This window comes from Sus scrofa, chromosome 9, assembly GCF_000003025.6.
Source record: "Sus scrofa isolate TJ Tabasco breed Duroc chromosome 9, Sscrofa11.1, whole genome shotgun sequence".
Taxonomy (NCBI): domain Eukaryota; kingdom Metazoa; phylum Chordata; class Mammalia; order Artiodactyla; family Suidae; genus Sus; species Sus scrofa.
In genome coordinates this window covers 51119955-51143439 of record NC_010451.4, presented here as the reverse complement: position 1 = coordinate 51143439, position 23485 = coordinate 51119955, and the positions used below count along the sequence as shown (strand labels likewise).

General features: G+C 38.8%; 1 protein-coding gene and 1 long non-coding RNA gene across 2 annotated transcripts; one reads left to right on the top strand and one right to left on the bottom strand.

Annotated features, from left to right (window-relative positions):
* Window positions 292-22827, top strand: LOC110262282. The gene is made up of 3 exons (XR_002347108.1): window positions 292-494; window positions 13371-13446; window positions 22701-22827. It is a non-coding gene; the product is annotated as an uncharacterized LOC110262282 (long non-coding RNA).
* Window positions 15558-16639, bottom strand: LOC100625454 (putative olfactory receptor 10D3). The gene has a single exon (XM_003357345.2). It carries the CDS (start codon window positions 16637-16639, stop codon window positions 15707-15709), a length of 933 nt encoding a protein of 310 aa, XP_003357393.1. The 3' UTR covers window positions 15558-15706.

Sequence of the window (23485 nt, the reverse complement as noted above, 5' to 3'; positions counted from 1 at the left end):
TTTTTTGTCTTATAAATAATATGGTACAAACAGCTTTGTACATAAACATTTATTCATAGTTTGTCATCTCTTCACAATCAGCAAGCAACTCATAGAACAAACTTTCTCCTCCTTTCCTGCCCCTCCACACTAATGATTTCTAAAGCCAGGAAGAACCTTTAATTCTATGCTAGGATTGGAGATGTTGCTCATCCACCAGAGGGCGACAGAGCACAGTTTATAGACCACAAATGCTTGCAGGTGCCCGCTATTGGAACAATTTAAGTCCCAACTGATTTGTTAGATTGCCTCACAGATCCAAGATACTGCCAGGATTCTCGTTTATCTGTAAAGCTAATGTATGTTGAAAAGGAGAAAGTAACCATAGCGTCCATCTTGTGCAGGGACAAAGGATAAGGAAAAGATCTGAATGTCCACAGATGATTTAAAGAGCTAGAAGACTAATTGCATGCCTCATTCGTTTGAATCAGGAGCTCCAAACACAGAGGACAAAAGTAAGTTTCTAATTCTTCCACCCTTCTGAGCTTGCAATGGATACTGCGTCCACTGATTTACTTTAAGCTTTGTAAAATAGGTCACAAATGGGATGAGTAATGTATTTGAAACCAGATCTCAAAGAGCTTTAAATGTCAAACTCGACATAATCCTTGAAGTCACTGGAAATGGAAATCTACTGGAAAAAATTTCAGCAAGGGAGGAAAATGATTATTTTACTGTTTTATAAAGTAAAAATGGTAACACTAAAAAATAAAGTGAACGTACAGAAATGGAGGCATGATTGAATAATGTCACCAATTGTTCACTCTTTTCAGAAATGTTTACATATTAGATAATAGTGGTTTAAAGGATTAAAAACTCTTGATTGGAGAATAAAGTTGGCTACTGTTAATTTAGTTTAATTATTTAAAGGAGGGAGCCAGAGTAAAAACCTAACTGGTCAGGCCCTACTCCATTCTTAAGCTATATTGAAAAGTGTTTCATGTCAGTGAATTAGTTATGTGTAAAGACATCCTTCTCTGAGAATATGTGTGTGTGAGGAGGGTGGGATATATGTACATATAGTGACTGAAAACTAATATATGTTCATTTCTATCTTTAATAAAGAATATATTTTAAATACATATCTTTATATGTATATAAGTCCACGTACATATAATTTTATGCAATTTTCAAAAATATATTGGCTTTCAGAAAGTCATTAGTTCAGAAGTTTTTAGATATTTCATCTCGCAAGTGAAATGGTGAATAATATGATATCCACCATATCTAAAGCTCTATATTTTAATAACCTATGACATGAAGACTATATATCTTGGGCTGGGTGTGAGGTCAGCAGTATTACTGCATCTTTAGGAAATGAAATAGTTCTCCTTTAATAATTTTCTGTAACTATAATCACATCTTTTAAAAACACAGAGATTTTTTATTTTTCCCCTAAGTACGTCTAAGAATAGAATTTACTCTGCTTGAATGTCATTCTTATTTTCTTCAACAGGGAGAATCATTCTCAGGGTCATTTCTCTAGTAAATACTAAGTGTCTAAGGTAACAGGACTTGCACTTATAAGAGTATTTAGAACAAACGGTGACATTTGCAATAAAATCAGAGAGGCTTAATGGGCTCAAAAACAATGAAAATTTGAATTATAACTTATTTGGAGTTATTTTCCCCATCCAGAATTGAATGAATAAAAGAATTTGGGACATAGAAGTGTTTCAACTTTTTCACATATTTGTTACCTTAATTTTGTTCTCCAAAAATAGCAACAACGTAAGTAGGACAATGCTCTCAATCATCAAAGCCCTCAAAGTTAGGTGAGTGGGTAGTGTATCTCTTCTCTGCCATATTCGTTAGTAGCCATAAATAAAAATAAAAGGATAAAAACTAAAATTATTTGATAAGGGCTCTCGGGCCTCATTCCAGATATCTTTGTTAAATCAATGAGGAACTAAGCCTGAAGTGTTTAAAACTTCCCACAGGCCAAAATTACTCTATTTTCCAAAAATAAATGCAAAGTAGAGGGTATTTTGTATTATGTATTTAAGTAACGGTAAACTGTCAATCCTATAGATGCCACAAAGGTCATAGTGAGAGGTGCTCCCACAGTGAAATGTGTGGGCTACTTATGTGGAAATGGTGGTAGCTGAGGTGAATTTGTAAATGGGTGTTGACTGATGACTTTTTACATTGGGCTTTTTTGGAAGTTTCCTCTTCTTTAGTGAATAAGTAAAATTGTACAGGGAAATTTCTAAATTAGATTATTGAGTTTTGTTTGCCCCTCTTTTCTTTTTATTGTTTAATTCTTCATATGTTATTCATTTTGATATACATTTTTTTTTTTTTCTTTTCAGAGCCACACCTGGGGCATATGGAGGTTCTCAGGCTAGGGATCCAATCGGAGCTGTAGCCACCAGCCTACGCCAGAGCCACAGCAACACGGGATCCGAGCCGCGGCTGCAACCTACACCGCAGCTCAGGCAACGCCGGATCCTTAATCCACTGAGCAAGTCCAGGGGTCCAACCTGAAACCTCATGGTTCCTAGTTGGATTTATTTCCGCTGCGCCATGACGGGAACTCCCAGTGTGATAATTCTTTTTTTTTTTTTTTTCTCCAAACGAAGACCCACCTCCCCAGCTTCCTTCTCCCAGTTCCAGATCACTCTTTTCAGCTTCCATCCTCCGAAGCCAAGGTCCCCACTGACTTCCCTATGGAAACGAGGCCCTCTTCAGTCTCTCTCTTTATCTCCTTTTACTGACTATTCATAGACCTGATTTCTTCATCCGAAAAATAAAACTTTGGACCAGACCGTCCTTCTCAACCAGCCTGCTTTAGAACACTAGCTTTTCTGCACTGTGCCAAGCACAGATGTGGAGCATATACATGTCGAATGAATGGAAATACACGTGCTGTGAAAAAAATGGATTTTTGTAGGCAAATAAGTTTGGGGAGAGTTGAGATACATGTTTTCATTTTAAGGACTTTTCAGACCCTGTAATGTCCTAAAAAGCACTGTGAAGCTCCAGGATCATATGGTATCAACCGTTAGCAAACGCTGAACTGTGGAATGTTTTGCACGTTGCCTAGGAACCCCTGCAGAGCACACTTAATGCTGACCAGACTGTCTCTTCTGTTCTTCTGTGACCTGCTACATGACATGACCGTGTCTTTTACCCAGAGACCTGTCCTCCGTTCCCATCCATCTCAGGGGATGGAAAGGAGCTTTCGCCTCAGTCCCTTTCCTCAGCATCTAACACTGTGCCTCACCTTTTAAAGTCCCATTATTTAATGATACTGAGTTCAAGTCTCATGGTCTTTAGGTCTTTACTGACTTTGTCACAGCACTGCCTTTATATATTGTCTTAATCCATTAGGGCTGCCATAACAAAACAACATAGATTGAGTGGCTTAAACAACAAATGTTTTTTCTCACAGCTGTGGAGGCTGGGAGGTCTAAAATCCAGCCGCCAGCAGTTATGGTGCCTGGTGAGGATTTTTTTCTTGGTTTGCAGATCTTCTCATCGTGTGCATCCTTACATGGTAGAGGCCCCAGTGTGGTAATTCTTTATTAAAAATTTATATTCATAATCTCTGAGAGCCTGGACTTCTGGCACTAAAAGTATATTTGTTTTGTGAGGCCCAGGGACTTCTGCTCAAGTCTACTATAGAGTTGCACTCTCAGGCCAGGCAAGAGCTGAGTGTTTATGCCAGTGACTTTCTAGAACCTGCCCCAGTGAGCATCTAAGGTCTTTGTCCCATGTGCTTCTAGTTTGGCGATCCAATCTTCCAGATGAGACTAACAGGTTCATAGGACCTTATCACACTATCCACCCTTCAGAGCCCTAGAGCTCTCTCTTCCCTAGCTGAGCAAAGGAGAGTCCCAAGATAGTGTCTGATCAGCGATGAAACTCAGAGACACACTAGCTGTATTAGATTCCAATTGCTGCTGTAACACATTACCACAAATGCAGTGGCTTACAACAATGCCAGTTTATCATTTTACAGCTCTGGAGATTAGAAGTCCAAAATAAGTATCACCATGGCAAAACTAAGGAGTTAACAGGGCTATGATTTCACTAGTTTTCTCTTCTGTTTCCCTCTTCCACTTATAAAAATCTTTGTAATTACATGGGCTCACCAGAACATCTAGGATAACCTCATGTCAAAGTCAGCTGACTTGCAGCCGTAATTCATCTGAATTCTTAACCCCTGTTGTCAGTAACCCAACACATTCACCAGTTCTGGGATTTGGATGTGGACATCTTTGGGGAGCATTATTCTACCTAAAACACCAACCGATAGCAGACCTATCTTATTCCACCATTAGTCAGTTCTTCCTGGACAGGGGTGGGGGTGTTAAACACGTACCCAAGGATGTTCAGGAACATTCAGTTAATCCACCCAAGCAAGGTATTTGGAATTCAGAGGTAGATCTATGTAACTCTTTACATCCACCAAGAGTGGGTTGCTGAAAATGTCACTTCAGCTAATCATTCATAAATTGAAGGCTCTGAAAATCAGTAAATGTCTTTAGCTGCTCAAAAATGTTAGGCAGGTCTTTGAAATGACTCAAATTTTTATTTCAAAAATTGTTAATTGACTTGTTGCCAGAGTGTAGTAGGGGCCAGAGAACACAACCTGAGAGCACAAGCCTAACCCTCTCTTGTCTTGTATCATACAAGCACTTCTGTTTTACAGGTGTGTGAACCTGAGCCCTGTGCATGTTGCCATGACAATCTGTGCATGTTGCCATAACAACAGACATCTTCCCAGAAAACGGATTCTGTTAAAACAAAGAAACAAAGATAAAGCAAACAATAACAAAAATGTACATTTGACTAATCAAAATCAACAAACTGTCTTATCTACCTTATCTGTGACAGGCCCTGCACCAGGCCGGTAGACTGATTTTAGAAAGACAGCTGAATGACTCCTGCTTTTAAGCAGTCTGGAGCCTGGCAGAAAACTAAGCATTTTGCTTAAGACATCACAAAGCAGTCATCTCCAGTAAGACAAGTATGAGTCAAGTTCTTAGAGTGAGCCTAAATGTCACACAGAGAGAATAAACAAGCAAAAAAAAACCTAATTCTAAGTGAAGTTAAACATTTGTAAACAGAAAAGGGAACAAAAGGCTGGAGTCAGGCAATGTCAAGAATGGAGTAGGAGCAATGTTATAACCAATAGAAATGGATCTAGGGTGTTTGCCATGATGGCATTAACTGTCTGCTCTTTGGATTGTGGTAGTTGTCTTGGGCCCAATTTCTAATGAGATGAGGAGGTTCCCTCACACATTCAAGCAATTCTCTTGCATGTGTGGAGAAAGAAAAATAGGGGAAGAGAGAAGGAAGAGAAAAAAAGCAGTTATCTTTTTATTTTTACTTTTTTTTTTGCAATTATCTTTTTAAATGACCAAATTAAGAGGAAATAACCTGGTGCAGAACCCTGCTTTTCAAACTGTATTGTCCGGAAACAGATTAATCCAAACTGGACCTGGAGTTCATGATGCAGCAGAACACATAAGGATTCATCTTGATAAAGTCTGAAATAACTTGAAATTTGGAGGATGGAAAATTATTTAAAAATAAAAATGGGGAGTTCCCGTTGTGGCGCAGTGGTTAACGAATCCGACTAGGAACCATGAGGTTGCGGGTTCTGTCCCTGCCCTTGCTCAGTGGGTTAACGATCCGGCGTTGCCGTGAGCTGTGGTGTAGGTTGCAGACGCGGCTCGGATCCCGTGTTGCTGTGGCTCTGGCGTAGGCTGGTGGCTACAGCTCCGATTCGACCCCTAGCCTGGGAACCTCCATATGCCGCGGGTGCGGCCCAAGAAATAGCAACAACAACAACAAAAAAAGACAAAAAAATAAAAATAAAAAATAAAAATGAATTTATTATAGACTAGAACATAAAATATTGGAGTTCCTATAGTGGCTCAGTGTAATGAACCCGACTAGTATCCATGAAGATGCATTTTTTTGTCCCTGGCCTTGCTCAGTGGGTTAAGGATCCGGCATTGCCTGAACTACAGTGTAGGTCACAGACACAGCTCAGATCTAGTGTTGCTGTGGCTATGGCTGACAGCTACAGGCCCGATTTGACCCCTAGCCTGGGAAATTCCATATGCCGCGGGTGAGGCCCTAAAAAGCAAAACAACAACAATAACATAAAATATTTATGAATCAAAATTTCGAGTAACCTTTAATATAAAATGAGAGCTTAGAAAATTTCTAAGTTTGATGCAGATAATTTCGAGATAGCTGTCCTCTCCCCAGCATCCCCTATTCCCTCCCAACTTCATCCTATCCTACATAATTTTCTCTTCATAGCCTTTAGAGTCACTTCAATGGAATATTTTAAGAAACACTGGCTAATGGCATGTGAATAGGACCAAAATCAGAAGACTTAGTTTTGAAGATCAGCTCCACCCAAATTATTCCATTTTCTTAGGTATATGTCTTAGCTTTAAGTCTTTAAATCTTTAAGTTACTTTTTTTATCAGTCCAATGAAGATAAAAGTGCAAAATTCAGCAGTATGTATTGATGCAACATCAGGAAAAGCCTAGCAGCTGTTTCAAAGAACAGAATAGGCTGATATGCATAACCTTAGCAAGTCTGTCACAGTCCAGACATCTGACATTGAGTTTTGTAGTCTTGGAAACTTAATTTTCTCCACATGTGGAAAGGAAATTGATCTCTCAGGGGGGTTGATTTCCCATTAATCAAGTACATAAAGCTGAGGCATAAAACCGGAATCCTAATTTATTAGCTTTCCATTAATCCAAGATAGTTATAATCGCTAAAAGAAATATTCTGCTGCATGTGGGATAGCTGAATGTCAAAAGTTCAATTTAAAATCTTAATCCTAATTGCCCACTATCTAGAAAAATTAAAAGGAAAATTGGTGAATTGGATCAAGTTGAACAGAATCAGTTTTTCTTGGGCTTTGGATTTTATTAGTAATTTTTAAAAGAAAAAATCAATTAGAACTGCATATGGAATTACCTACTTCTTATAACGAACACTAAAGCTACCATTAAAAAAGAGATAGAAGGACATATAATTTTAGAGGAAAAAATACATTCATTCTAAGGAAAAGCAAAACCAACATTAAAATTTCAGTTTTGCCATTGACTGGTGGAAATTTTATCATACTTTCACACTATACCATAGACCAGAGTTAATAAATCACCAAATTAGATATTTTAAATAGCCATTGTATTCCTAGCTCAATGTAAGTAGTTTTCCAATGGGCTGGTAATATTTAGAATCAATTGGCTACAATGTCCTTTATTCCTTTCTACATAAGGATGAGCTTGACCTTGAAACCAGAATACTTGGAGTCTATCAATTCATTTGTTTAGATTCATTATTTCTTGATTTTATTTTAGCTATAACTATTTTTGTTAAAAATGTATCATTTTTATGATCCTGGGGCTTTATTCCTACCTACCTTACACATTGTCCATCTGCTGTGGATTGAATGCTTGTGTCCTAAAATGCATATGCTGAAGTCCTAACTCCTAATGTGATGGCCTTGCTGGGAGGGGCTTTGGTAGATGGTTAGGTCATGAGGGCAGAGCCCTGTTGAATAGGATTAATGTCATTATAATAAGAGGCCCTGGGAGTTTTCTGGTGGCCTAGTGGTTAAGGATTCATCATTGTCACTATTGTGGCTTGGGTTCGATTCCTGGCGCCCTGAACTTCTGCATGCCACAGGCATAGCCAGAAATTTAAAAGAAAAAGATGACAAAGAGCTCTCTTGTCCTTTCTACCATGTGAGGACACAGCTAAAAGTTGGCCACCTATGAACCAGGAAGCAGGCTCTCACCAGACACCAAATCGTGTGGCGCCTTGCTCCTAGACTTTCCAGCCTCCGAGACTATAGAGAAATAAGTGTAGTTTAAGCCACCCAGCATATGGTATTTTTGTTACAGAATCCTGAGTGAGTGGACTAAATTGACACTAACTAATAAATTATTTGGATTACAGTCAATTTTGGCTAGACCAGAACACATTAAACTCCTTAAAGTTTATTTCTCTGATATACTGTGCATTGGTTTTAAACTATTAGTCTCAGAGAGTAATCTGTTTACCTTCCTAAGTTATTTGTGACCATCTATCTCTCTTTGGCACCTGGTTTTAAGAGCAAATAATATCTATACTTTTCCAGCATCGAAGGTTTATTTTGAGAATAAAATCAAATGGTTTGTGTAGAATAATTTTACAAACCCCAAATTACTTTGTGTATATTTGGGTTTATTATCATAGTTTGCAATAAAGCCAGAGATACCAATGATGTTTATCTCTTTGATTTAAATTAGGGACTTTATTATACCAAATTTGATATCCTCCCTCAGTAGGCTGACTTGTATTCATTCTACCCATCATTCAAGTTCTACCTTCTAAGTCCCTCTATCCTGGCTTATAACACCCTTTTGAGAACATTTATTTATCTTCCACATTAACTATTTTATGCCAATGGCCAAGGGACATTCTGTTGATCTAGGAAAGAAAGGCATGGGAAGTATCACCCAACACATGGGGAGAAGAGGTCCTTAAACAGGTGATCCCACAAGGAACAGAGACTGGTTTTGGCACCACCACCACCAGAGCCTTCTACATGTATTCATGAGGAATATGAGGAAGAATTGAAAAAATTGAAAAAAGCCAAGGGAACTCCCATGACCTCCATCTGTAGCAGGTGTTAATTTTCCACTTAAGAGCTCAAGATAGACAGACAGACAGACAGACAGAGACAGATAGGTATATATGAGTTTGTGTGTCTGTTTTCCTGGATTGCATACTTTTAAAGACCAGGATAAATTTTCTTTTCTTTTTTATTTCCTGATGTATATTTTAGGACTTGGTAGTGCATACCTAGTCATTGAGATTGAATTGACTTGAAACCATTAGACTCAGGGATTAGGGTTCTAGACTGGAAAGGTACTCAATAAGTTATAGGAATAAGTGTTCTCCTAATCCTACTAGTTTCTCTATTTGTTTGGTCCTAGGATGCTTCAATTGCTGTGAATCTCAATTTACCTGCCCATAAATGTAGCTTAAATAATTCTCATGTTTGTTTACTTGTACATAATAATTAAAATACATTATACAAATACAAGACATAAGGATTCTTCTGGATTTTAATATTTCTTCCATTTTCCCATGTTACTACTCATCTTTTCTGTTTTTGTTTTTTTTTTTTTTTTATATTACAGAGGTTAAATTTTTCCTTAAGTGATGTAGTTCTTTCTAGATAAAAGCTCGAATAAGGACAAATTTTAGGAAAGGACACATTGTGTAACTTCGGTTTAATTAGTTTTTATTTATTTATTTATTTTTGTCTTTTTGCCATTTCTTGGGCCGCTCCCGCGGCATATGGAAATTCCCAGGCTAGGGGTCTAATCGGAGCTGAAGCCGCTGGCCTACACCAGGGCCACAGCAACGCTGGATTCGAGCCGCATCTACAACCTACACCACAGCTCACGGCAACGCCAGATCGTTAACCCACTGAGCAAGGGCAGGGATCGAACCTGCAACCTCATGGTTCCTAGTCGGATTTGTTAACCACTGTACCACGACAGGAACTCCCTAATTAGTTTTCATTTAAATGTTATTATGTTTCATTGAATCATGAATTTAAATTTATGGTTTATAAAGCAGAACAAGAGTTTATACAATGCATTCAATAGTTTAACTAATATTTTATACGGTAATTATTAGGGATCATAACTCTCTTTTTCTAGCTCTAAAATTCTTCATTTGAAAAGGAATAAATGTTATTAGATATTCCTGAAAATCCATAAGATTCTCTGAAAAAAATGTAGCTGAGGAGTTTTCACTGTGGAGCAGTGAGTTAAGGGTCTGGAATTGTCTCTGCAGTGGCTTAGGTTGCTACCAAGGCAAGGGTTCGGTCTTCAGCCTGGCACAGTGGGTTAAGGATTCAGCATTACTGCAGCTGTGGTGTAGGTCGCGGCTGTGGCTCAGATTTGATCGCTGGCCTGGAAACATCCCTATGCTGAGGGTGTAACTGCAAAAAAAGTGTAGCTGATATTCTTTAAGCAGTTAATATATTCCATGCATTCTAAGAAGTGCTTTTAAGACATTTTATCCTGTAATCCTTACAGTAATCCTATGAGGTAGGTAGAATTACTGTCTTCATTTTCCCCATAAGATACCAGGTTTTGAATCTGGGTATTTTTTTTTCATAAGTCTATAGTTATCCAGAGATTCTGCCCATGAGCTCAAGGAAAACTGATTAATGACTGAGTCAAAACTGAACATCATGAACAGAGCAATTTGGTCCTGGTTAACTTGATGAGCATCAGCTACTGTCTTTCTCCAGCCTGTTCCGGATGTATTGACCTGTGTTGGAGAAACAATGCAGTTGTGCTTTTTGCAGTACCCTGATGACTCCATGGTCTCCCTTGGAGTCAGAGCTGTGACTCGGTGAGGCTACAATGGAATCTACTACAATGTATATCATAGCTCCTTGAATAATAAGTGTCACCTGAGAGGGTAGCTCAAGACTCTCAAAGACATATAAGGAGAGCCTTCTGACCGCTGAGCCTCACGTCTTGATTCAGTCTCATTCCTGTGCTTTTTAAGGAGTGGAAAATGACATCTTCAGACATCATGATGGGCAAGGAGCAGACCCTCATAAGCAACCTATGTCTTCAGCCTCCGGGTCAAGTCATAAAATAACCTTGGGATCTAGCTTAGTTTCTTCTGTCTCTATTACACTATCAGTAAGCCTTCAAATCTGGATTTACATAATGCCATGACTCAGTGAAGAGCTAAGCCTAAGCCAATCAGAGATGTCATTATGATATGGCATATTACACAGAGGAAGTTAGAACAAGCCTGGATCACATGTCTCCTCTTCCACAAAGCCTTTCCAAAGGTCCCTACGCAGAAATGATCACTCATTCCTCCAAGTCTTTATAGCTTCTCTGGGTTTATGTTAATGTCATAGTGTGTAACTATTGAAAGGAAAGGCACAGGAGTCAGACCATAAGACTTCCTCTTTTTTTTTTTTTTTTTTTAGTTTTGTTGAAATGTAGTTAATTAACAAAACTGTGATAACTTCCTCTGTACAACAGAGTGATTCAGTTATACAGATAGATGCATCCCTTCTCTTTCCTATTCTTTTCCTACATAGATTATCAAAGCATATTGGACAGAGCTCTCTGTGCTATACAGCAGGTCCCCATTGTTCAGTCATTCTATATACCACGGTGTGCATATGACAATCCCAAACCCCCAGTCCATTCCCCTACCCCGAACCCTGTCCCCTTTGATAACCATGTTTTTAAAAGTCTGTGTGTCTGTTTCTGTTCTGCAAATAAGTTCATTTGTATCCTTTTTTTAGATTCCACATATAAGTGATATCATATGATATCTTTCACTGTCTAAATAACTTCACTTAGTATGATAATTTCCAGGTCCATCCATGTTGCTGCGAATGGCATTATTTCATTCTTTTTATGACTGAGTAATATTCCATTGTATATATGTACCACATCTTCTTTATGCATTTCTCTGTTTATGAATATTTAGTTTGCTTCCATGTCTTAGCTATTGTAAATAGTGCTGCAATGAAAATTAGGCTACATGTATCTTTCAAATTATGGATTTCTCTGGATAGATGCCCAGGTGTGGGATTTCTGAATAATATGGTAGTTCTATTTTTAGTTTCCTGAGGAATATCCATACTGTTTTCCATAGTTGTTGCACCAATTTACATTCCCACCAACAGTGTAAAAGGGTTCCCTTTTTTCCTCACTCTCTCCGTAATTTACTTTTTGTAGAGTTTTTGATAATGGCCATTCTGGCTGGTGTAAGGTGGTACCTCATAGTAGTTTTGATTTGCATTTCTGTAATAATTAAGGATGTTGAACATCTTTTTCATGTGTTTTTTGGCCTTCTATATGTCTTCTTTGGAGAAATGTCTGTTTAGATCTCCTACCCAATTTTTGGTTGTGTTATTTCTTTTTTTTTTATATTGAGCTGCAAGAGGTGATTGTATATTTTGGAGATTAATCCCTTGTCAATCATTTCATTTGCAAATATTTTCTCCCATTTTGTGGTTTGTCCAGATCATAGGACTTTTATTCCTAGTTTTGTGAATTACTAGCTGGGAAAATTACTTAACTTCTCTGTGTCTCTATTTTTCTCATGTATAAAATGGGGAAAAGACTACTGTTAATACTTAATAAGATTATAGTGAGGATCAAATGAGCTACTCTAAGTAAAGTGCTTAAGGATAATACCTAGCACATGGAAAGCTCTAAAATGTGTTTTCTTTTGTTCTCACATTTTATTACAGACAAGTCTATTATGTCTGATTCTGTTTTTTTATTTATGCCTGATTCTAAACATCCAATGATGGAATCCTTCAGGGCAGGGGCTTATTCATCTTTATACACTTAACATGAAAATAGTATCTACTGTAAAACAAACATTTAATAAATATCAATTGAATTGCTTCTCCAGTATGTCTTGTGGAAAAAGAGATCTGAGTACTTTGGGCTGACCTTTAGCCACATTGAAATCTGGACAAATATAAGTCTGTAGCTACTCATCTGCATTTTTGTTTCATCCCTCAACCATAAATGACAAACTTTCTCAGACATATCATCTCTGTTACTTTCAGGGGAGTATTTTTGAAAAGACAATGTAAAATTTGAGAGGAAATTTGTTTTCTTTTTTTTTCTTTTGTCTTTTTTTTTTTTTTTTTTTTTTTTTTTGTCTTTTTAGGGCCACACACGTGACATATGGAGGTTCCCAGGCTAGGGGTCTAATCGGAGCTGTAGCCGCCAGCCTGCACCACAGCCACAGCAGCATGGGATCCAAGCCACGTCTGCGACCTATACCTATATCCAGCAATGCTGGATCCTTAACCCACTGAGCATGGCCAGGGATCGAACCCGCAACCTCATAGTTCCTAGTCGGATTCATTAACACTGAGCCACAATGGGAACTCCAGGAAATTCATTTTCAACAGCAGAATTTCAACCATGAAAAAGATAAGATAGTTTGGAATGTGAGGTCTGACCAGCAGGGTTAACCAGAACGTTGATGGAAACGTCTCCCTGTACAAATTTTGTGTTCCTCTTCCTTGTTTCATTATAATAGTAATAAGAGTATCAGTGAGCTCACAGGGTCTGAATCCTCCTTAAGAGACATCAATAAGTTGTACTTTAATGCTTCCACCATAGACTGGCAGGCCTTAGGCTTCCTGGCATCTCCTAATCAGGGGGTTCAGAGGAGAAACTCTTGGATAAACTGAATAAGCTTGTTTTGTAAATGTTTTATTAAAATGTGTGTTTAAATATTCCTGAAATAAAAGATTTTTCACTTTAATGTTTTTCAGACTATTTGAAGGTGACTTGAGGGAGAGAAAGGGAGCAGTCTCCGGAAGATGCTGGACCTGACTCTTCTTTATGAAGGTAATTACTTTATTGTCTAAAGTAGACAGCTCAGCCTAGAGGAAATCCAGAGGGGTGGCTGCCATAGAAAAATGTGTTTCTAATTAAGAAATAAAGAGGGAGGAGGAATTAAAGCATAAAATGTACTCCATAGTCTCTTTTCAGTAAGTTTAAACAACAAAAGAAAATATTCAGGAGTTTTCTGCTGTGATTGGGAACAATCTCAATGAATTTGTAGAGGACGCATAACTTCTACAATGTCACTGATGTGTCTCAGGTCACTGCTGTGCCTTGGGTTTGATCCCTGGCCCAGGAACTTCCACATGCTGGGGGTGCAGCCAAAAAAAAAAAAATGAAATCCCATTGCTGTTATTCCTCTATCCTTGAGTAAAGTTGGAAACTACCAAGGGACTCTTGGATTTTTGGTAGGATGCCCTCTCTCTCCAATAACAGAGCCTTTAGGATGTTTCTGAAGTTCCTTAGAAGGTAAATGCACCAGGCTCAGTGCATAAAATAGTGTGGCTCTCAGAAGGAGGCTTGGGAGCTGCTAGAAAAAAAGAGTCATGGTCCATATCAGATGAAGAATCAACACAAGGAAAATAGCACCTCTCTCTCTCATGGTCCAGGCACCTTCCTAACAAAGGGAATGGAGATCATAGGTGATAGAAGGAGGCAGAAGGTAGATGTTTGATTGGAGACAGAGGTTTTTCCTCCAGCTCTTTCTCCTTTTCATAGCCTTAGTCCTCTCTCCTCTTTGCAAGTTCCTTAGATGATACAAAGAGTCCAGGGCCTTCGTTTATAGCTCCTTCCCTCCTTTTATTCTGCAAAAAGACATAGAAAAATATGTAGAACTTCCAATTGCAATGTGGCCCTCTTTGCTTTTCTGTTGTGCTGGATCCTAATCGGTGTCCATCATATCTTGCCATGGGGCCAGAGCCACAGTAAGTTAAACACACCACTGACTCCTTTGATTACCATTTCTTCATAAGGGTAGGAAAAGTGTGCTTATTGAGGGTAATTTCTTTTTTTTTTTTTTTTTTTTTTTTTTTTTTTTGTCTTTTTGCTATTTCTTGGGCCGCTCTTGCGGCATATGGAGGTTCCCAGGCTAGGGGTCCAATCAGAGCTGTAGCCACCGGCCTATGCCAGAGCCACAGCAACGCGGGATCCGAGCCGTGTCTGCAACCTACACCACAGCTCACGGCAACGCCGGATCGTTAACCCACTGAGCAAGGGCAGGGACCGAACCTGCAACCTCATGGTTCCTAGTCGGATTCGTTAACCACTGCGCCACGACGGGAACTCCAGAGGGTAATTTCTTTTCCTGGTTTGGCATGGGAAAAACGTGTAAGTGTTCCTGTTTAGTACTTTATCTCTTCTCAACTAGAGAGATTCCTAAGCATTTGGGAAGCAGTTTCTTAACATTTAAGAGCAAAAAGTTTCAGCTTCATAATTTGGCCCTGTTATGTTCTACCTGTGTGATCTTAAGCAGAAAACTTTTTTTTTCCCTTTAAGCCTTAGAAATTCATCCATAAATTGAGGATCAAATGAGATCATTTTGTATAGCATTTAGTGTAACATCTAACAAGTAGTAAGGGCTCCATAAATAATAATCTTTATACTACTGAACCAAACACAAAAAAAATTGAAGCTTAAATGGGTGAAGGAGCTATTTAAAACAATTATATACAGATAGTCCCCAACTTACAATGGTTCAACTTAATGATTTCTCAACTTTCTGATGATGCAAAAGCCATATGCATTTAGTAGAAACCGCATTTCTATTTTTGAATTTTGATCTTTTCCCCGGGATTTTTATACAGTTGAGGAGGAAAAAGAAAATACTTTATTTTGCTTCTGGAATTGAGTCTGTTAATATTAAAAGAGAGGAAATCCTATCCTGCTCTCAATTATTTAAAATCACTTTCTTCTATTTATTCCCATTCCTCATAGGCTCAGTCTCACACCTAGATGAGTGAGAAGAAAAGTGGGAAAGGTGGAAAAAATGGTGTAGTGGCAAACATCACCCCCCTTTTAGTGGCAAGAGGTTCTTCTCAGAATAATATAAAAATAATGACAATTAAAACTATGTTATTTTGAAGCTATGGGGAGGGGGTCTGAGGTAATACTAGAAAATAAAATAGACAAAATGATGAAGTATTATGACACACCAGTCCACACCACTCAGCATGCCCTGGAAGAACAACATGTAAGGATTCCAGAGCCAAATTTCCCATCTTGGGCATAAAGAATTCCACATCCTCAGCCCATCCATACATTCTTATTAAATCTCAGGGATGTGGTTTGTCCTGTGCAATATTTTTTTCAGGGCTGTTTTTACTTCTTTATTCCTCAAGGTATAGATCAAAGGGTTCAGCATTGGTCCTACAAGATTCATCAGAATCTGAACTACAGTTCCCAGCATGGGGTTAGGTGTAGGCTGCAGATAGACAGTAATGATGGGCCCATAGGCACAGAGGATGGCCATGAGGTGGGCACTGCACATAGAGACGGCTCGGCGACGGCCCTCAGTTGATTGAATACGCAGGATAGAGATTGTGATTCGAGTGTAGGACATAAGAATTAGGAGAAAGCAGACGAGAGATACTAGGCCAACATTGGTGAAGCTCACCCGCTGGGCCAAGGATGTATCAGCACTGGCCAAGGGTAAGAGTGCTGGGATATCACAAAAGAAGTGATCCACTTCATTGGGACCACAATACGGCAAGGTGAAGGTGAGCAATGTGAGGACACTGGAATGGATGCATCCTAACAGCAATGTGCCCACAGCCAAAGCCACACAGATTCTAGGGTTCATGATGACCATGTACTGCAGAGGGTAACAGATGGCAGTGAAGCGGTCATAGGCCATCACGGTAAACAAGAAGCACTCAGCGCTGCCAAGAAAGTGGAAGAAGAAGAGCTGGGAGGCACAGTCCTGGTAGGAAATGAGTGGGCTCAGCCCCATGAGATAGAGCAGCATTTTAGGACAAGTCACAGAGGAGAAACTCATGTCAAACACAGAAACGTTCCCCAGGAAGAAATACATTGGTGTGTGAAGGCGAGTAGAAGAAAGAACAGCCACAAGGATAGACAAATTTCCCAGCAGGGTGCAGGCATAGAAGGGCAAGAACAAGATGAAAAGTACAGTCTCCAGTCCCTCTGTGTGTGGGATTCCCAATAGGACGAACTCAGTCACCACCGAGCAGTTCTTCATCTCCGTGAGAACCAGTCTTGGGGGAGGAAGAGGAAGCAGAGGACATGCAAGAACTCCCTGGCTTGATGTCAACAGGGCGAATGTGCTGGGAGTGAAACCTGTGGTTTAAATGACAATGCTTGAGTTCAAAGTTATGGAAATACTACTTATGATCCAAAGTACGGGACATTTAAACCAGAATGTAGCTACCATAGCAAACTTAATAATTTCTGTATCAAATATTTTTGTACTGATCCTAGATGCAAACACCTTTTATTAAAATAGTACTTTAAAAAATCATGTTGGGGCTAGGATTTTAAAGGGAAGGGAAGTGCCCACATAAACGTATGCTCCCCCAGAGTGGAGGGGTATCAGAAGCCTGAGAATCAGCCAGAGGCTCTTTCATATCTCTGGAGACATGAATCACTACATTTGTAAATCACTTCCACTGCAAAATTACATTTTCTCTCTCTGTTTTTGGTGAGCCATAGGGTTAAAAAATCACTGCATTACAGTTTGAAATGCTTACACAACATAATCTCAGTTCATGTAAGCCTCACAGTAACCCTCTGAAATAAATCTATAGATAAGGAAACATCTGAAAATTTCAAAAGGCTAAATAACTCTCCTAAATTGAATTTACTGTAGTTGCAGAGCTAGGGATCTAAGTCCTTGTTTTTTCTTACATGTATTCCCACTGTGCCCATCTGTGATGGACTGTGCCATTAGTGACCTTATCAAAATTTGCCCCACCCGCTCCCATATTATTCATGTTTCTCCTTTTGATGTCACCAGGCTCTTAAAATGCTCCTCTTCCTCCTTAGAAAGGAATGGATAGAAACCCAGATAAAGACCTGCAACACCACCATTACCACCACACACACAAACATAAAGTCTAGAAAAGGAAATACTTTCGATGTGTACTGCTATACCCTCAGTACAGAAAAGAGAAAACAGTGCCTGGCACAGAAAAGTTTCTTTTTCTTTTTCTTTTTCTTTTTCTTTTTAGGGCCACACCTGTGGCATATGGAAGTTCCTGGGCTAGGGGTTGAATCAGAGCTGTAGCTGCCAACCTACACCATAACCACAGCAATATTAGATCTGAGCTGCATCTGTGACGTGCACTGCAGCTTGTGGCAATGCCGGATCCTTAACCCACTGAGCGAGGCCAGGGATTGAACCCATATCCTCATGGACACCACGTCGGGTTTTTAACCCACCGAGCCACAGTGGGCATTCCGTGTTATCTCTTTAATTGTCTCTTTTATATTCATATTTTAAATTCTTCTTGATGCCTTATTATTCTTTTCTTTTTTTTTTTATTGTCTTTTTGCTATTTCTTGGGCCGCTCCCGCAGCATAGGGAGGTTCCCAGGCTAGGGGTCGAATTGGAGCTGTAGCCACCAGCCTACGCCAGAGCCACAGCAATGCGGGATCCGAGCCAAGTCTGCAACCTACACCACAGCTCACGGCAACGCCGGATCCTTAACCCACCAAGCAAGGGCAGGGTCGAACCCGCAACCTCATGGTCCCTAGTCGGATTCGTTAACCACTGCGCCACGACGGGAACTCCTGCCTTATTATTCTTATTTCATAATCTATAAATTCTTCTAATTTTTAAGTTTTTCGTTGAATGAGAAGACTCCCAACTGAACAACTGGGGAAAAAAGGCTATCATTCATTTATCTTGTACAAGAACTTATATGACACTATCAGATATTAGTCTTCCTAAACAAGCCTGTAAAGAAGCTTATTCCTCTTTTGTACCATCCTCTGAATATTTGGAGTTTCTCTGTTTACCTTCCTGGCACTTGTCCCCAAGAAGAAGCTTTGCACTGTGCTCTAAAAGCTGAGCCAATGCGGAGCTCCCATCATGGTGCAGAAGGAACAAATCCGACTAGGAACCATGAGATTGCAGGTTCAGTCCCTGGCCTGGCTCAGTGGGTTAAGGATCTGGCGTTGCTGTGAGCTGTGGTGTAGGTTCCAGATGCAGCTTGGATCTGGCATTGCTGTAACTGTGGCTTAGGCTGGAGACTATAGCTCCGATTAGACCCCTAGCCTGGGTAACTCCATATGCCACGAGTGTGGCACTAAAGAATAAAAAAAGACAAAAAGACAAAAAAAAAAAAAAAAAAAGCTGAGGAGACTTAAGACAAGAGCTACATAATCTATACTGTCTTGAAAAAATGTCCTGGATAGTTCATCCAGAGGAGTCAGACATTACAGAAAGAATTGGATTGTAGGTAGCCTGGTGTAGGCTCTTTTAGAGTGTCCAACGTTTTAGTCATGTTGCATCAAATCCAAAACTCTGATTGTAAAAGGCAGTAATAAGAAAGGAGTTTTGGAGTTGGTGAGGCAATGTGATGAGTTGAACAACAAACTAAGCAAACCATGTCCTATTCTTATGCCCAGGAACCCCAGGTTCATATTCATCCTGAAGGCTGATACCTGTTTGTAAACCAAGAGCTCCAGGTTCTCCTTTCCACTGTATATTTTTGAGGAAGAAAAGATTGGGGGAAAAAAGAGATGATGGTGGCACTTATGTGACTTACAAGGAGGATGTTTAATCCTTTTATTATCTCTCTAGGGTCTTCCGTCCAAATTTGCCTGTGACATCACACCATAAGCCAGGGTCAGGAATCTCTTCCTATGATCTGGAAAGTTCTTTCTTCTTAGTGAAATAAATTAAGATTAAATAACAGAAAGCTGAAAGTACCTCTGTGCTCTGCAAAGATTTTTTCCATGACATAGTAGCTACATTGTTTTCTCATATGTGGAGATTTAAATGCTTTGTGAGCCCTTGGGATTCCATTCTTGAATGAGTCTTGATTCAAGGGAGTTGCAGAGCAAAGGGAGTAATTAGGAATGAGTGGATGATCTGGTTGAAGCAGAATATGGTAATTCCTCCCTTGTGCCATTACTGTGATATGAATACGATAGAGCCCATCTATATTTTCTATTTCTGTGATTGACCTTAAAGAAGAGAAAAGGTGAGAGGAACAGCTCAATCTTAGGACACACATAGAAACTATTTCCTCAGTTTCAGGGTATATTTTTAGAATGAGAAATAACTGGAGTTCCCGTCGTGGCTCAGTGGTTAATGAATCGGACTAAGAACCATGAGGTTGCAGGTTTGATCCCTGGCCTTGCTCAGTGGGTTAAGGATCCGGCATTACCGTGAGCTGTGGTGTAGGTCACAGATGCAGCTCGGATCCTGTGTTGCTGTGGCTGTGGCTCTGGCATAGGCCAATGGCTACAGCTCCGATTAGACCCCTAGCCTAGGAACCTCCATGTGCCGCGGGAGCAGCCCTAGAAAAGGCAAAAAGACAAAAAATAAATAAATAAATAAATAGAATGAGAAATAACCAAATATCTCAGGTTTTAAATATCCACTTTTCAAATACTTTATCTCAATTTCTCCATAGCCTTTCTGTTTTTCAAACTATGATATTTTGATTTGGAAATGCAATTTCCATTATCATACTCTCTAACAAGCAGTTGTCTCAACTGACAGAGTTAATTTTCCTGAACTAAAAATTGTTCTCCACATGATTTTCCAGAATTTTATTTAGCAAGAAATATTTGTTAATAACTTATTCAACATATACAAGATTTGTTTGTTAAATATGGAATTTCTCTTCTGTAGAGTCAAGAACCTTGCTCCTTAAGAACAGATGTTTGAAACGTGAGAGTTGTTGGTCTTTTATGTAGCTGAAAGCCATATTGTTTTTAAAGAACAAAAATAAATAAAAGGATAAAGTAATGAAATAGAGAAAATAAAAAGAGATCAACAATGCCAATTTTTGACTTTTGAAAATACTAAGAAAATAGATATACCTCTGCAAAGATTATTTTGAAAAAATATCAAAACAGAGAAGGCACATATCAGAGATATAAGGAATGAAAAATAGGACAGAAGCATAAGGAGTTAAGCAAATTATAAGAGATATTAAAGTATTTCCAATAAATTTGAAAACTCTGATAAAGTGGATAAAGTCTTAGAAAAATACAACCTAAAACAGACTAAAAAAAAAAGAAATGGAAAATATGAATGTTTGTGCATGTAAGTTTCTATTGCTGCTTAACAAATTACTCCAAATATTAGTGGCTTAAAAGTACTGATATTTATTATCCCACAGTTTCCACGGGTCAGGAATCCAGGCATAGAGTCTCTCATCAGGTTACAGCCTCTTGGCTAGGGCTGCAGTCTTCTTGAAGGCTTGACAGGGGAAGGATTTGCTTCTAAGCTTAATCACATGGCCGTTGGCAGACCTGAGACCTATCTGTAGGACTGCCTCGCAACACAACAGCTGGCTTCTCCCAAAGCAGTCAATCCAGAAGATGACAAGATAAAGCAAGTGCACCCAAGATTGAAGCCGCAGTCTTTTATAACTTAATCTTGGAAATGATATCCCATCATTTCTGCCACATTCTGTCCACTAGAAGGAAAGAACTAAATCCAGGGGAAGTGATTACATAACACAAATCTTAGAAAGGAGTGTCAAAGGAGGACATATCAGAGGCATTGTAGAACAATAGGGGAATGATGAACTAGTTAATAAATGGTACTGGGACAACTGGCTATTTGTATATTTTTTAAGTAGAAAGGAATTGAATTCCCACTTCATATCAAACAAAAGTTAATTCCATGTGGGTTAAAGGCTTAAAAGTGAAAAACAAAACTGTGAGAAAATACGTATGTAAATTAAAGATAATTTTTGATTTCTAAAAAAAGTATTCTGAAAGAGATTATAAAGAAAAACTTTGATAGCCATTCACGTTAAAATAAAGGTAATGATTATATAAAAATTCCTTAAAGCTAATAGAGAGGAACTACAAACTAAAAAAATTAAATTTGCAGTGCATTTTGTCAATATAAGATTAGTATCAAGAATATGTATAGAATGACTATAAATCAACTTTATAAAAGTCAAAATATTAGGAGTTCCCGTCGTGGCACAGTGGTTAATGAATCTGACTAGGAACCATGAGGTTCAATCCCTGGCCTTGCTCAATAGCTTGAGGATCTGGCATTGCTGTGAGCTGTGGTGTAGGTCGCAGACACAGCTCGGATCCCACGTTGCTGTGGCTGTAGTGTAGGCCAGCGGCTACAGCTCCAATTAGACCTCTAGCCTGGGAACCTCCATGTGCCGTGGGAGCAGCCCTTAGAAAAGGCAAAAAAAAAAAAAGACAAAAAAAAAAAGTCAAATACTAAAAAGAAAACTAAAAAAATTAATTTCCCAAAGAAGGAAACTCAAATTTTTATTAAACATATTAAAAACTACTTAACTCTGTTAATAATCAAGTATTACAATTTGAAAACACAATGGACACAATTTCACACCATCAGATGGGCAAGTATTACGAAGGATGTCAATATATATGAAGTGTTGACAAGAATGAGATGTGCTACAAATTCTCATCCACTGAGCATGTGGATGTAATTGTTGAAGTCACTTCAGAAAACATTTTGGCATTACTTTGTAAATTTGCTATCTGTGTGCCCTCTAAGTTAGCCACTGTGATCCTCAATGCATCTTCTGAACTTCCTTGTAATAAGATACATTACAAACTTAACAGTTTCATCTTCTAAGACTTGTTGGATGACATCCTTTACCTAGTACTGCATGTGTCCTAGAGGTAAACAGCCTTACCTCCTGTTGGGAAGATAAGATGGGTTCCCAAAATACATGCAGCATGAATAACACATGCAAAGTGTATGGTTCCAAATGAGAGCTATCACTGCCTGTCTGTGAAGATAAAAGAGGGCATAAAACTTCATGATTTCTGGCATTATTCTTTTGCCCTCTCAGCCCCCTCAGAGGGCCTCACCACTGAATAGGCTGTAGTAACTCACATGCACACACACACCACACATCATGTTCTTTACCACTGAGCACTCACACGAAAGGCCTCAGGAGGAGATTCACTCTGTCTGTGGCTCTGCTAGGCTGAGATAAAATAGTCATGTCTTGTGACAGAGCTTGGTAATCTTTTCAAATGAATATTCCTTTGCTCTGCAAAAGCGTTTAAGTTTAATCAGGTCCCATTTGTTTATTTTTGTTTGTATTTTCTTATTCTAGGAGGTGGTTCCATGTGCCCTAATGTTCAGTGCAGCAGTATTTTTACACTAGCCAAGACATGGAAGCGACCTAAATCCCAATGACAGGAGAATGGATAAAGAAGATGTGGTACATATATACAACGGACATTACTCAGCCATAAAAAAGAACAAAATAATGCTATTTGCAGCAACATGGATGGACCTGGAGATTATCATACTAAGTGAAGTAAGTCAGACAAAGGCAAATATCATATGTATCATTTGTATGTGGAATCTAATAAAAATTATTCAAAATAACTTATTTTTCAAACAGAAACAAACTCAAAAAGTTTGAAATCAAATTTATGGTTACCATAGGGGAAATTATAGGGGGAAATAAATTAGGAGGATGGGATTAACATATACACACTACTTTATATAAAATAGATAATTAACAAGGGCTTACTACATAGCATAGGGAAATCTACTCAATAGTCTGCGATTACCTATATGGGAAAAAAGAGTAGATGTATGTATATGTTAAGTGATTCACTTTGCTGTACACTGAAACTAACAACATTGTAAGTCAAATATACTCCAATAATTTTTTTAAAAAGATTATTCTAGGATGCTCACTCCATCACTTTTTGTGATTTATAGATCAATGCTAATGGAGTGATTGATACTGACAGAGGGAAGCTGAGCAACTTCTGAGGGAGATTGTTTTTATGAGCAAGAGTGAAGACTGTTTACCTGCATACCTAAGAAAATTGGCCACAAAAAAACCATCTCCAGTACAAGGATCAAGGTATCAGCATATGTCTA